Genomic DNA, 15691 nt, shown 5'->3' on the forward strand with positions numbered 1-15691 from the left:
ATATTCTAAATAAGATATTTGAGTGACTTCTACAGATTCAACAATGAATGATTTTCAATTACACAGTTAAAGGAAAAAGAAAAGGAGTACTTGTGGCACCTTAGAGACTAACCAATTTATTTGAGCGTGAGCTACAGCTCACTTCATCGGATGCATACCGTGGAAACTGCAGAAGACATTATATACACACAGAGACCATGAAACAATACCTCCTCCCACCCCACTGTCCTGCTGGTAATAGCTTATCTAAAGTGATCATCAAGTTGGGCCATTTCCAGCACAAATCCAGGTTTTCTCACCCCCCCACCCCCATACACACACAAACTCACTCTCCTGCTGGTAATAGCTTATCTAAAGTGATCATCAAGTTGGGCCATTTCCAGCACAAATCCAGGTTTTCTCACCCTCCGCCCCCCCACAAACAAACTCACTCTCCTGCTGGTAATAGCCCATCCAAAGTGACCACTCTCTTCACAATGTGTATGATAATCAAGGTGGGCCATTTCCTGCACAAATCCAGGTTCTCTCACCCCCTCACCGCCTCCAAAAATCACACACACAAACTCACTCTCCTGCTGGTAATAGCTTATCCAAAGTGACCACTCTCCCTACAATGTGCATGATAATCAAGGTGGGCCATGTCCAGCACAAATCCAGGTTTTCTCACCCCCCAACCCCCATACACACACAAACTCACCCTCCTGCTGGTAATAGCTCATCCAAAGTGACCACTCTCCCTACAATGTGCATGGTAATCAAGGTGGGCCATGTCCAGCACAAATCCAGGCTTTCTCACCCTCCTCCCCCCCAGGGAACACACAGACACAAACTCACTCTCCTGCTGGCAATAGCTCATCCAAACTGACCACTCTCCAAGTTTAAATCCAAGTTTAACCAGAACGTCTGGGGGGGGGGGGGTAGGAAAAAACAAGGAGAAATAAGCTACCTTGCATAATGACTTAGCCACTCCCAGTCTCTATTTAAGCCTAAATTAATAGTATCCAATTTGCAAATGAATTCCAATTCAGCAGTTTCTCGCTGGAGTCTGGATTTGAAGTTTTTTTGTTGTAAGATATCGACCTTCATGTCTGTGATTGCGTGACCAGAGAGATTGAAGTGTTCTCTGACTGGTTTATGAATGTTATAATTCTTGACATCTGATTTGTGTCCATTTATTCTTTTACGTAGAGACTGTCCAGTTTGACCAATGTAAATGGCAGAGGGGCATTGCTGGCACATGATGGCATATATCACATTGGTGGATGTGCAGGTGAACGAGCCTCTGATAGTGTGGCTGATGTTATTAGGCCCTGTGATGGTGTCCCCTGAATAGATATGTGGGCACAGTTGGCAACGGGCTTTGTTGCAAGGATAGGTTCCTGGGTTAGTGGTTCTGTTGTGTGGTATGTGGTTGTTGGTGAGTATTTGCTTCAGGTTGCGGGGCTTAAAGGAAAGAAATGTTATTTTATTGGTTGGGCTACTGATATTTTAGAATGAGAGAAACTTGAATACATTTGATACTTTAGATATGATTATTTCATGACTGTTTAATAACCATTGGTAAAGGATATAATTACGGTTGCTATGATGATTTGGGGAATCTGTCTCTGTACAACTTATGAATTCTGATTGATTTTATGGATTCTATATATAAAATTCTAACTCTCATGCATTAAATCAGCCATTGGCTGAAAATTACATTGTCATACACTACACATTCAGCTGGAAGGCTTTTCCCACATAGAACAATCAAAAGAAGTCATTAACATTTAATGATTGTGCTCTGGAAGGAAAATGGGTATGCTAAAGAGGGTGCTTGGGCTGTAAGAATCCAGTTATTCCAGGTGGTCTGCAGGGATGCTGGTTGCAGCAGTGGAAGTTCTCTAGCAGGACAGGAGCGGTGTTAGAATTGGCTTTTAAGAACTGTGAGGCTGGGAGGTTCATTCTAGAACATGCTTTCTGAGCTAGAGAGAATCTTTTGACTCTCTGACCAGCCCAAATTGATGACAGCTTGCTGCAAGAGTCAGAGAGGAGAATCCATAACCTGGAAGAGAAGGCTGAACTGGAAGAAAGGTGACCTGGGATCCTGAAAAGACACTGACCCAATCCCAGAGAATGCTCAAGAGTGCTGAAGACTCTGAATCTCATGCCTTTTTTTCCTTTCTTTTCAAAATTTTCTGCCAAGTGATTTTGATTCATGGCACAAAATCCTGTTAATCTCATTTGTATATATTTAGCAAAATCTACATTAAGGCAATATTAAAGCTTCATACAAAAACCAAAAAGTCATGAAATGTGAAAGTTGATGCTGCATTAAGAAAAGGGTACCACTGTATTTAGTAGCAGTAAGAAAATCACAGCTAAATGCACAAGATAGTGTTGCGTGATTCAATAGACAGCATTCTTACCTTCAACTCAGTTTTGAACCAGCATAGTATTAAAGGAATAATATGCTTTTGGAAGTCTTTCAAAAAAGATTTAATTTTAAATGAAGTTTAAGAGCAGGATTTTTATGCTGGTGGATCTACAGATGTTACTAACAGCATACTACATTCATAAATTCCAATTCCCAGCAGCAAGTATTCAAAATTATCACTGCACAAACTAAATTCAATATTTTCTGTGTATTCTGGAATTTTCAAAAACACACACATTTAAGATACATTGTAAATTACAGCTTTAAAAATGCACATTTGCACTTACCACGTTCACGTTTAGGATCAATATGAGGAGAATTATTTTCTTGCATGAGATCCGTAACTTTGACCTAACAAAATTAAAAAATAATCAATAAATCTGTGGCTGGCAGTGCTAAGGACAAGAAGAAGATTTCAAGTATGCTATGAACAAAAGAAATGCTAATAATGGTATAGACCCCTACTAGAAGGAGATTTAAAACGGTTAATGATGCAAAAAAGGCAGGAAGTATTAACATTTCTGTTCTATATTTGGAAAGAAGCAGGACAATATACTCTTTATCACATGAGGATGATGAGCTACTTTCCAGTCCATTACTAACTAAGGAGGATGTTAAACAACATCTGCTATGACTAAATATTTTTAAATTGTCAGGCCCTGATAACTTGCACTCAAGAGTCCTAGAAGGCTTAGCTGAGAAGATCTCTGGCCTGCTCATGATCATTTTTAATATATCTTGAAATAACAGGGAAATTCCGTAACTCCAGAAGAGTGGTTATGTGCCAATATTTAAAAAGGACAGGCAGGATGACCTAGGTAACTAAAGGCTGGTTAGCCTGACATCAAACCCAGGCAAAATAATGAAAAAACTGAAAAGAGATTCAACTGATAAAGAATTAAAGGACAGAAATACAACTAATTCCAGTAAACATGATTTTATGGAAAACAGATCTTGTGAAACAAACCTGATTTCATCCACTTTTGAAATTACAAGTTTGGTTGAGAAAGGTAATTGTTTAGATGTAATATACTTAAGAATTTTGTAAGGGATTTTTGACTTAGTATCACTCAACATTTTGATTTAAAAAATGGCACTATACAATATCAATAAAGCACATTAAATAGAATAAGAACCAGCTGACAGAGCTAAAAAAAAAGTAGTTGTCAGTGGAGAATCATTATCAAATGGGGGTGTTTATAGCAGGATTCTGTAGGGATTGGTTCTAGGCCTGTTCAACATTTTCATCAACGATCTAGAATTAAATATAAAATCATTGCTGATAAAACTTGCATATGACACAAAGATTGACTAAGTGATAAATAATGAGGACAGGGTTGACATCATAGAGAGTTGTCTGGATCACCTGGTAAACTGATCCCACTCAAACACAATGTGTTTTAATGCAGCTAATGGAAAGTTATACACGTCTAAGAGACAAGCAATGCGGGCCATATCTACAGAATAGGGGATTGTATCATGGAAAGCAGTAACTCTGAAAAGGATTTAGGAGGTCAGAGAAGGAAGGCAAACCAACATGACTTCTCAGTACCACTCTGTGGCAAAAAGGGCATCCTTAAATATATGAACAGGGGAATAGTGAGCAAGAGTTGGGAAATGATCTTACCTCTGTACAAAGCATTGGTGAGACCAGTACTGGGAAACCACATACAATTTTGATGTCCATGTTTTAAAAATAATGTTAAAAAATTGGAAAGGGTGCAGTGAGAGACTCAAAGAGCTCAATCTGCTTAGTTTATCAAAATGGTTGAAAGCCAATTTGATTACAGTACATTCTCAGGAAGAAAATTTTCAAGTACTAAAGAACTCTAATCTAGCAAAGAAAGATATAAGAATCACCAATAGCTGGAAGCTGAAGCCAGACAAATCCAAATTAGAAATAATGCACAATTTTTTAATAATGAAAGCAATTCACAACCACGGGCACAAGCTACCAAGGGAAGTGATGGATTCTTAATGAGAAGATATCAAGAGATGGAGAATCCACCACTGCCCCTGTGTTGTGCTCAGTAACTTATTTAGTATTATTTCTGGAACACATGCATCAGCCAGATAAGTTATTGAGCTCAACACAGGGGTAACTGGATGAAATTTTATAGCCAGGTGAGTAGTATAGATAATCTTATGGTATCCTCTAGTCTTAAAATTTATGAATTTGACTACAATTGAAATTACCAAAATAATGTAACAAGATCTTTTACCTTAATTTCCTTTGGTGTATCAAAAATTTCTTTAACACCAACATAATCCAGTTCAGAATTTGAATATTTTTGTTTAGGCTCAGCCATAAGTTTTTGCAATCCCACATAGTCATCAACTGGTAGATATTTTTCCCTTGGTGTCCTCAGTAGTCTGCTGATACCAAACATGTCTTCTACTGGTTCGACTCTTTCCTTTGTCTTCAATAGCCTTTTGATTCCTACCATATCTTCTGATTGGATTCTCTGATTAGATGTTTTCATAATATGGCTGATCCCTATCTTGTCTTCTACTGGCTGACATTTCTGCTTTTGTGTTGTCTTCATAAAACAGACTCCCACCAGATCCTTTACTACTTGCTTTTTTTGTGCTGGAGTCTTTAGTAATCTTTTTAAGGCAATTTCATCTGTAAGAGGTTCCATCTTCTGCTTTGGAGTCCTCAAGAGCCTTTTGACGCCCGAGAGAGCCTCGACAGGTTCAGTCTTTTGCTTTGGAGTCCTCAAGAGCCTTTTGACGCCCGAGAGAGCCTCGACAGGTTCAGTCTTTTGCTTTGGAGTCCTCAAGAGCCTTTTGACGCCCGAGAGAGCCTCGACAGGTTCAGTCTTTTGCTTTGGAGTCCTCAAGAGCCTTTTGACGCCCGAGAGAGCCTCGACGGGTTCGGTCTTTTGCTTTGGAGTCCTCAAGAGCCTTTTGATGCCCGAGAGAGCCTCGACGGGTTCGGTCTTTTGCTTTGGAGTCCTGAAGAGCCTTTTGATGCCCGAGAGAGCCTCGACGGGTTCGGTCTTTTGCTTTGGAGTCCTCAAGAGCCTTTTGACGCCCGAGAGAGCCTCGACGGGTTCGGTCTTTTGCTTTGGAGTCCTCAAGAGCCTTTTGACGCCCAAGAGAGCATCGACGGGTTTGATCTTTTGCTTTGGAGTCTTCACAAGCCTTTTAGCTTTCACTGTCACCTCAGTTATATGCTTTTCTGGCATTACTAACGGATTACTCATTTCCACCGTCTCTTCTAGTACAGTTCTCTCTTTTTTAGGAGTCTGCTTTAACTTAGCAGCCACAAAAGCAGAATTTGGAGACTTCTCCAGTCTCAGGAAGCGAGATACAACATCTTGACTATCTTTTCTCTGTTGTGACATGCCGGAGGTACTTAATGGTGATATTACCATCTCTCCTGTAATAAAATTAGGTTTATGTAATTCAAAAGGAAATTTAAGCAAGGAAGGCAAGTATGGAAATTGCTGAAGAAGTATCAGGCACGCAAAGCTTCTGCCCCTTGCACCAAAATCTAGTCTTATTTAAACAAGTAACTTGGTAATTTACAATGAAAAACAACATGAAGGCACTACACAAATTTTAAAAATGAGTTTTTAATTGAATTAAATATGAAAATGAATATAACTAGTGTTCCTTCTGTTATTTTATCCAATGTTAAGTTAAATTTCTTGTGTACTGTCCCTAAACTTTAAACGTGCTGCAAACTTTGTTTTGAAGATGCATAACACGTAAGCATCAGGTGGAAGCTGATTTTTTGGCATAAGGGGACATTTGGCATTTTTGGCACTAGAAAAGGTGTGGCGGACAAAAAAACTTGTGCAAGATAAGCACATTAAAGTGACCAGTAATGCAGTAAATGTTGATACTGAAATTTGCTTCACCTCGAACTGCTATTTCGGTCTGTCTTGTAGACTCAGAAAACAAACTGTCAAGTTCATATATGGTATATTGTTTTAAAGGTTTTTGTTGTTAACCACAGTTGTATCTACACTAGATTTTCCCTACAATTTCTCAAGGTTGCTAACACAAGTACTTATAACATAGGCAAGGTACCGGATCAGTAGAGCCCCGTGTGGATACAAATGTATATCCACGGATACAGATAACCGTGGATATAAATTGGTATCTGCAGAACCTCAGGGCTCTCCTGGGAACCACAGTGGCAAAAGGAGCAGAACACGGGGCTGCTGCTCCAGAAGCCAGCGCCTTTCGCTGGCAGCTCCTCCGGTGAGGCTATACTGCCCAACCTGGCCCCCATCCCTTCCATGCAGCTGTCTGCAACTCCTGTCTGGGGACATGCACAGCACCTGAACACAAGAGCATGACCAGGGACAACTGCTGGTGGGCCCGATTCCCACCCCAATGGACAAGGTTGGGGGCGGTACAGCCACACCGGAGAAGCTGCCAGCGTGGGGCACTAGCTGCTGGGAGCAGCGGCCCCATGTTCTGCTCCTGTTTCCGCTGCGGTCCCCAGGAGCCCCTGCGGTTACTGATTTATATCCGCGGATATCTGCATCTACGGATATAAATTTGTATCCGCACAGGGCTCTATGGATCAAAGCAGGCACAGATAATGTTGTAGTAAAATTGAAGTGGTCACTGTCCCCTTGTCTACCCTACATCTCCCACCATTGCTATTACTGGTAGAGACAGCTGCACAGTGGTACTGACAGTGGAGAGTTTTAGGGAAAGAAGTCAAGTGTAGACAATTTGCAAGGGAAACCTTAAAACCAACCAACCAACCAACCTTGAATTTATTCTATAACACAGCTTTGCAGCAAATTTAGTACTTGTGGAATACACAGTGCTCTGAATATACCCATTTATTAAGCCTATTTCTGTAACTAAAATATATATATTCCAGATTCTCAAGTAAATGGAAATGCAATTCTAAAGTTTTGGTATATTATAGGATTTATTCTTGAGTTCTACCTATGAAGAACTATATTAAGGTAATTCTTGCTTAATTGAAGAAACGAGATCTCATTTGATCTCTCAGGGACAGTATTAGCTTTGATCCTTACAGCAACCCAAGTTGCTAGACTTGTACCAAGACTAGTACCAAGAGTTACAACAGAAAGGAAGGAAACCCTACCAAAGAAGTTAGGGAAGTTAGGAAGGTGCCTACTCAGTATCATCCTTCCACCTTTGATGGCCTTTGACTTCTCATTCTGGGCCCCACCTTTTCCATCAACACCACCCTCGCCCTACCTTAAAACACAAGCATTGGGCTTAGTTGTGTCTGCATTCAACAATTCACTGCATTTTGCTGAAGCATACCAACTCTTCAATGTTGAGTGCTTTAAACCCATTTTGTACAATCACACATGCTTCAGTATTCTGAAAGCACCATACTCCATGGGACACAACCATTTAATGAAGAAGTGGATCATCCTAGTTCAGAAATAGTTGGGACTACAAATACATCTTTTAAGATAGAAAGCAGCATTCAACCACCTATCTCAGAATTACCTCAAATTGCCACCTGCCCCATTCTCACTCTACACTAAGTCTGCATAGGTTAAAACAAAACCAATAATTGACTAAGCTTAGCTTCAAAGATCCAGGTTAGTAGCACTAGCCTGCTTTTCTTATATGCAATCCATAAACCCTCACTCCCTTTCCACAGAGCTATTAAAAAGAAGAAACAAACATACCAGACTCCTCTGGAGTGTGTACCTCAGAGCCTTCTGCTTTAGCACATGATGGTGTAAGATCAGTCTTGTGAGCAGCAGATAAAGATGGACTTTTTTGATTTTCATTTACTGGAGTTCTAAACATCTCAGTCATTCCTATTAATTATGTTTAAAGTAATTAGCATATGCTTTGATTTACAAAACAGTTATACAGTGGCAGAACAAAGAATAAAATAAAGCATTGTGACTTAGTCCCTTTCTTCAAATAGTACACCACACAATGTACATTTAAGGGCAGATAATCATACGTCTACGCCTTTGTTTCACAGTAGAGGCGTTATAACAGGAGGTAGGTGGTATAATATGTTAATACACCGATTGTTCGAGTCACCTCTGGAAATATGTTATGTCATAAATGAAAGTCAGGTTAGTAGTTTCATCCCAGATTGAAAAAAAGACTAAATTCCCTGATTTAAAAAACACAAATCTAGAACAATAAGGATGTAGTACAGCAGAACTGAGTAGTAGAAATTGTCTGCAAAATACCAAGTACATGTGTAAGCACTGAAAACAGGTGTGTGTGTGTGAGTCAAACTCAATTCAAGAGTTATTGATACTTCACTGTGAGAAGTTCTATATTAACCACAAAGAGAAAGTGGACACACAGCATTATATACAGCAAGACATCCAAATATAATGTAAAGTTTAACATTTTTCTGCTGTTAGCTACACATCCTGCTTTTAAACTTTTCACCACATTCATTTTAAATAAATTGAACATAATTCTTTTTATTTGTAAAACAATGAAACGCTACTATACTAAACTACATATAAGCTTTATCTAGAGACATATTTTACTGATGCATCAACGTATGATGGCCTAATTTGTATGCACAATTGTGCTCCAGATATAGAGAAAGCACACATGCTGGGATGATTTAGTTAGTGTTGGTCTTGCTTTGAGCAGGGGATTGGACTAGATGACCTCCTGAGGTCTCTTCCAACCCTAATATTCTATGATTCTATGCACGTATGGAACATCACAAATTGAAATAATTACAACTATACATTAAAATAATATTTGATTGAGACACCACTCAAATAACATTTACACTGCAGCAGCTTTCAGATGCCAAAACCTAGTTTGGGTCCAATTGTGCGAGGCACTGCACAAAGATAGTACATGAAAGTCCATCTCCAAAGAACTTACTATCTAGACACCAAGACATAACAGGTACATATTAAAAAAAAAAATAAAGATCCCAGTTGGAGAGGAAGTAAGAGGATAGATTAACAAAATAAAATGTTTTAGTACTGATTGGCTAAAAATTATACTAATCAGTAGCAGCAATCACAGCTTACTACTAACCAGTTATTATATAGCAGTTTTCAGTACTCATTACTAAGGCTGCGAGTCTGTCATGGAAGTCACGGATTCTGTGACTTTTCGAGACCTCTGGGACTTCTGCAGCAGCCGGTGTGTCTGGCCACTGCCCTCCACAGCAGGGATCTTGGGTCACCATGCGCCTCCCCCCCCACAGCAGCGGGGGGGTCCCAGACCACCCCCCCCCAGCACCATCAGCAGGGGCCCTGGGCCACGCACCACCACCTGCTACCCCAGAGCACCCAAGATTTAGTCAGAGTTATTTAGCACAAATCATGGACAGGTCACTGGCCATGAATTTTTGTTTACTGCCAGTGACCTGTTGATGACTTTTACTAAAAATACCGGTGACTAAAATGTAGCCTTACTCATTATAATATAGGTGAGATTTAAGACACTTAAGAGAAAGTGGTAGTTTTACAGATTTGACTGGCAGTATTTCCCATTTGCAAGTGCAGTATGGGAGAAAGCATAAAGGCACTAGTGTAAAGAAAGTAGAAAACCAGGCAACGGAGACTCAAGCATCATTGGTGAAGTCAAGAGAGCAGTCAACCTTGGGTTAAGAAGGAGAGATACTGCAAAGCTTAACTGTGTTCAGCTTTGAAGGTTAGAACATGAAGTTTGTATTTGATGTAGCAGAAGAGGGGGAAAACAATGGAGGGACCTAGAAGGTAGTGACATAGACAGTGATGAACTTGACAAAGTTCGCTCATTTTTAAGAAGTTGAAATTAAATACAAACCCTCCTAATACAAGGTTCAAGTTGAGATTTTAAACTCAAGGCCAAAAAAAAATTGAAGTTATGGTCCCCGCAGTACATAAAGGTATTTTCTACTATGTAACAGAGATTAACATGTTCCAAGTTACACAATAGACTGTATTAAGTAGAAACTGCTTTTATCAACCAACATGAAGTGAAATAAGGCAAGAATTATGTGGCTTAATTTAAAAAAGTGTGCAAATTACCTGTGAAGCTTTCATTTATATCCATGTTTTGTTTCAAAGCACAATTCTTCACCACTCTAGGGGCCTGTCCAACCAGCTTCACTGTGGTGGTATGAGCTTTTCCTATCACTATGGTAGCTGGAGAATCTGCATGACCTGTACTAAAATGACCCTTTACTTTTCTTGCTGGAGTCTGTAGAAAGAAAAACAGAGTTGCTCAGTAAATGAGAATTTATTGTAATGACCAGAACAGTGTAAGATCCACACACAAACCTGTACCAGTGTTACTGAAAGTTTTAAGTCTGTTTAGTTGAACTGGTGCAAACCTTAGACTGGTTTACATTTAAAAATTGATTTTAGTTAAATCAGTGTACATTTGTTCACAGATCAGACCAAAGTCAGAACCAATGTGCATTTTTTTAAAAAATGGATTTTTAGTTTAAGTTGGCTTTTTTAATTAAATGAAATTCGGGTTTATTTTTCAAAATAAACCTAGAACTGGGTTTGTTGATGTACTAAACCAGCCCTTGATATCAGTTGTCTCTTCTGCAGACAGAGAGAGAATGTTTTCTTCACTTCAGTTCAATGAATAGTTCATGCAAAGCTAAGAAACCAATTGGAAGATGAAAAAAGCAGGAAAACTTGTTTTCCTCTTCCAAGCTATGAATAAAAACTTGGTGTGAGTGGGTGATATTGAAGCACACAATGACCAGAATCAATCAGTTCAATTCACTAACTATAGATAATAATTTATCAGTTAGTTTTAAATGCAAAACATGTTTTTACAAAACTCTTTTCTTATCTATTCCAGCACGTTAAAGGTAGTTATACTGAACTTCTAAAAACAATTTTAAAATATGGGTTTTGTGCATTTTTAATTGAATTTCCGTCCAAGCAGAGCTTGACATATCACAAGTATTCTTGAAATACAGTGTAAAGCAGCAGTTCTCAACTCATGGCTCGCATGTGGCCCAATTAGCACACAACTGCGGCCCCTGTGTGCTAACGGCTACGGGTATGTCCGGGGTCCTGGGTTCCCAGCTGCCCGGGAGGGGGTCTGGGCTGCCCCGCCACCTAGCATTGGGGTGTGTGGGGTGTAGGGCTCCCATGGGGCCCCGCAGTCCCCAAGGTCAGGACAGCTGTTGGGCCCCATGGGCCTGGGCAGACACGCAGCAGGGGACTGGGATGGGCAGCTGGCTTGCTCCACATGGCGGGGGTCCTGGGATCTGGGGCAGCCAGCTGGCCCTGTGGGAACCTGGGGACACCAGCCCGCCCTGCAGGCTCTGGGCCCGTCCCGCGTGGCAGGTGTCCTGGGGTCGGGCAGCCGCATGGCAGGGGACAGGGTTCCAGGGTGGTGGCAACTGGCTGGGGCAGCAGCCTGCATGGCAGGGGTCTGGGGTTCAGGGTCTCAGCTGCCTCTGCCCTGACAGGTTACACATTCTAGGCCACATATGCATCCCACAATGTGTAATATGCTGAGAAACACTGGTGTAAAGGCTACATCTAATTGAAAATCAATGTGTTTTATTGGTTACAAAGCAATGAAAAAAAATAAACCGTCCTTTAGGAAAGTAATTAAGAAATACAAATAAAGATTAAAATAAATTATTGAAATAAATATTTCCTGCTTGCTGATTTCAATCCCCTTGATTCAAACCATTCCGCTCTAGTCAGCAGTATAAAATGCGTATTTGCTATCAAAAGCTATCACAAAACTTTTTAAGATTAAAACAAATTTTTGTAAGACTCTATTTTCATTTTTCTGCTATAATTGTTTCTTTTATTTCCCCTCATGTGTTAAGTTTGGGAAATGGGGAGTGTGACAGATTCAGACCAGAAGAATGTAAGAGAGTGCTGGAAGGCAGGTATATCAGCCTTCAGAATGAGCAGGGCCTTGTTCCCTGGATAGCCAAACAAAGGCTACTCCAGGCCAATTAAGACACCTGATGCTAATTAACCAGTTAAGGCCGTTAGGCTAATGGAGACAGCTGGAACCAATCAAGGTCCCACTTACACTGTTTAAAAGCTCTCCTTCCAGCACCCTCTAGGAGGTGGATGAGAAGAAGCATTGCTAAAACCTGAGGTAAGGGTGATGCTAGGAAAAGGGGACCATGGGGGGAATGGCCCAGGGAATCAAAGCGGTGTCAGTGTTGAAGGGAAAGCCACCAACAACTGCTACCATTAGGGTCCCTGGGCTGGAACCTGGAGTAGAGGACAGGTTCTCCCCCGTCTCCCCGCACACACACTCTACAGAGATCCCCTGGAGAAGAGAAGCAGGACTCGGTCCAGGCAGGAGGCTGAACTGTGCCTACTGAGCTCTATGGAGCAACAGAGACTGTGGGGTATTCCCCCTTCCCATCTCCCATACTGGCTGGTGATGAAAGTAACTCAATAGGCTGTGACTCTTGCTGCTATACTGAGAAAGGAAGGTCACGTTGGGGCCTTATCGAGTTTCTGAGGCCACTGAAACTGCCCAGAAGCGTGGGACCCACCAATACAGGCTCGGGACTTTGTCACAGGAGGAAGAGGGAAAAATTTACTCTTTCAATGTTTTGGCACCCAGAATGGGAGAAACATTTAATGGTGACCTCAAAAGTAAAATTTGGCTAGAAATAGGTCAAAGAGCAATGCCTATGTACTAAAGGTAATCAACTTCTAGCAAACTCTGCATACAACAATTTAAGAACTCAAAGTTCTGAATAAATCAACATTTTCTACTGCTTGTTATAATCAATTTCTTACAGAACACAAGTTAAGCTGCCTCCCTCTTTTTCCCCTCCTGGCCCTGCAGTTGTGACAACCTTCCTTTCTGATGACAGCCCAATAACCCAGATTTAGACAAAGGCTCCCCGTTTCTGTGGGCACAAAAAACCAAATTCTGGAAATCAAACTGTGTTTACAACATGCTACTGCAGAACACTAACACAGAACTACTCTAATTAACTGAAAGAAAATTTTCTAAATATTATAACAAAATTAAAATTTATTAGAAATTCACAGTTTTAATTTTACTAATAAAAGTAAAATTGATTATCCATTCAACACACTGCAATGGATTAATTAGCCCTTCCACATATACCCCCCTCAATGATAGCTGATGTCTGCTGGATGAATACAAACTAAAGTATTATATTAATACCAACTAAGGAAGAAGGACAAGAACAGAAATACCGCTGTTGTCCTGTACCACTGTAAGCAGCAAATAAAGGGAAGTTTTATCTTGAAAGGTGGGTAAACCAAACACTTTGTTTAACCTGAGGAAAGATCAGGTCCTTAAAATATGGCAGAAAACAACATATTCTAGTCTTTGTACAACTGAATAGGCAGAAAAACAGAAGCAACAGTACTTTCTTTACTAAGGCACGCAATTTTAACAGAAATTGCTTTGTAATATGAACTAATTGTGACAAGAGCTGTATATCAGTCCAGAAACACTTGCGTTTCCAATGGACTTTTAATAAACAAAGCATCTCACCCTTCACTACATGTGGTTACTTCACATCAGCAAATTTGATTAGAGATGAATTCATATCAAATAAACAGTTACACCAGAGAAGTAGCAAACACAGGACTAAATTTCAAAGAACCTTAGACAAGTTAGAGCAATGAACACCTAAGGTTTTATGGTACTAATAACTTTAAAGTCCTACATTTCCAGTTTGTTGATACAGGAAAATATAAAACTGGGTGTGTGAAGATGATCCACAAGACCTTTATCTTCAGAAATGGCTCACATTATAATTTTGAGTTTGAGATCACTGATAACCTTGTCTCTTACACTAGTTCTGCTGAACGATACTATATCTCACTGTGGATATCAAAATATTTTAAAGGTACACATTCTTTAGTTTCAATTAAATCCTGTATTTAATATATCAATACAATGAAAAATGGTGCAAATTTGGCCCTGTCCTTTCACTAATCAAGAAAGAATGTTTGGAATCTAGCACATTTAGAGTCATCCAGGAGATGTATATCAGTGCTCAAAGGCTATTTGGCGGACAAGGAAGATTTTGAAACACACCTAGCTACTAACAATGTACTAAAAGCCGATGAGGCTATGCATTCAGAAAATAGTATGGTTTATTTTAAATAAAAATACCTTGGGTGATTTTGTTAACTTCTTGGCTGATTTTCCTTTGAGAACACATTTTTTAACAGCTTTTACTTGCGGTCTTGCAACACCCAACTTCACCACTTCTGCCCAAGATTTTGCAACTGGAAAGCAAAAAAAAAAAAAAAAAGATTGAGAACAGTTCTCAAGGTGCAAACAGCAGTCCAGAGTTATTTCCTCATAATTCCCATATTTAAATTACATTTGCTATGGAACTTGGCTCAGGAGATTGGTAATTACAGGTGGAGGTGGCAATAACACTTAGACTTGAGGTTGTATAACACTTTCCATTGTAAGGCCCTATTTTCAGTTGCTTATATCTTTGCAAAACTTTAATCATTTGAATTTTTTTTTTTATGACACGTATGCTGAGATATACGTTTCAGTAAAAGTGGTTTAGTCATTTCCAAGAACAAGGACAGGGAAAAATAGACCTTTTATATTTTTATGCTTATTCCACAGAAACTCTAGTCTCTATGGTTCGGAGCAAGGACTTGAAATTTGGCAGAGATCCGAGGTGCCAGCTGCTGGTTCTTGTGAAAATCCACCCGATTTTGGCAGAATTATAGGCTTCTGATAATTGCTATTGGCACGCACATGCTCAGAGGTTTATTAGAGGTAGGCAACAAAATTAACCAAAGACTTCATCTACATTGGGTATGGCTGTCTCCATCAAGCCCTGTGCCAGCCACACTGAGCATGCTCCTGACCAGGACTGAGCAAAATATTCTACAATTGCTCCTCTAGAGATAATAGCCAGAAAGGGAACAGGAAAGGTAAGGACAGACAGGAGCAAAGTGGGAACAGAACAAGATACAAGGATAGGAGCAGAGGGAGAAGACCGGTAAGGATAAGAGCAGAAAGATCTACAGCAGGGTTTATCAACCTATGGATCTGGACCCAAAATTGGGTCACCACAATGGCAGCTCCTGTCCCACAGGGTTGTTTGGGCTAGGTGAGCTGCTCCAGGCACTGCAACCTCTGGGGTCCCAGCATCATGATGACAAGACTCTGGATAGGCCAAATCTGAGTGAGTGGCACTGCCACCTCATGAGCCTGGTTGCAACTCCATTCACACAAATTTGATCCAGTTATGGGAGTGGGGTGAACCTAAGCAGCACTGCAACACTAGAGAATGCCATGCCCAGAGTCATGAGCCAAGCCCAGCCAGCCCACAGCTCAGGAGCTGCCATTGTGAGTGCTGGGCAG

At 40.3% G+C, this 15691-nt stretch overlaps 1 protein-coding gene across 3 annotated transcripts in view; it reads right to left on the bottom strand.

Moving 5' to 3' along the window:
• The window catches only part of MKI67 (marker of proliferation Ki-67), a 41544-nt gene that overhangs the window by 8656 nt on the left and 17197 nt on the right, over positions 1 to 15691 (bottom strand). For all 3 annotated transcript variants that reach the window (XM_084633126.1, XM_084633127.1, XM_084633125.1), the window contains exons 11-15: positions 14471 to 14586; positions 10390 to 10561; positions 8062 to 8196; positions 4639 to 5801; positions 2704 to 2767 (exon numbers count right to left, since the gene is read on the bottom strand). In XM_084633126.1, coding sequence (XP_084489252.1) covers positions 2704 to 2767; positions 4639 to 5801; positions 8062 to 8196; positions 10390 to 10561; positions 14471 to 14586 — 1650 coding nt within the window. The remainder of the gene's footprint in view (positions 1 to 2703; positions 2768 to 4638; positions 5802 to 8061; positions 8197 to 10389; positions 10562 to 14470; positions 14587 to 15691) is intronic.

Source organism: Lepidochelys olivacea (assembly GCF_965140295.1).
Source record: "Lepidochelys olivacea isolate rLepOli2 genome assembly, chromosome: 7".
Classification (NCBI taxonomy): domain Eukaryota; kingdom Metazoa; phylum Chordata; order Testudines; family Cheloniidae; genus Lepidochelys; species Lepidochelys olivacea.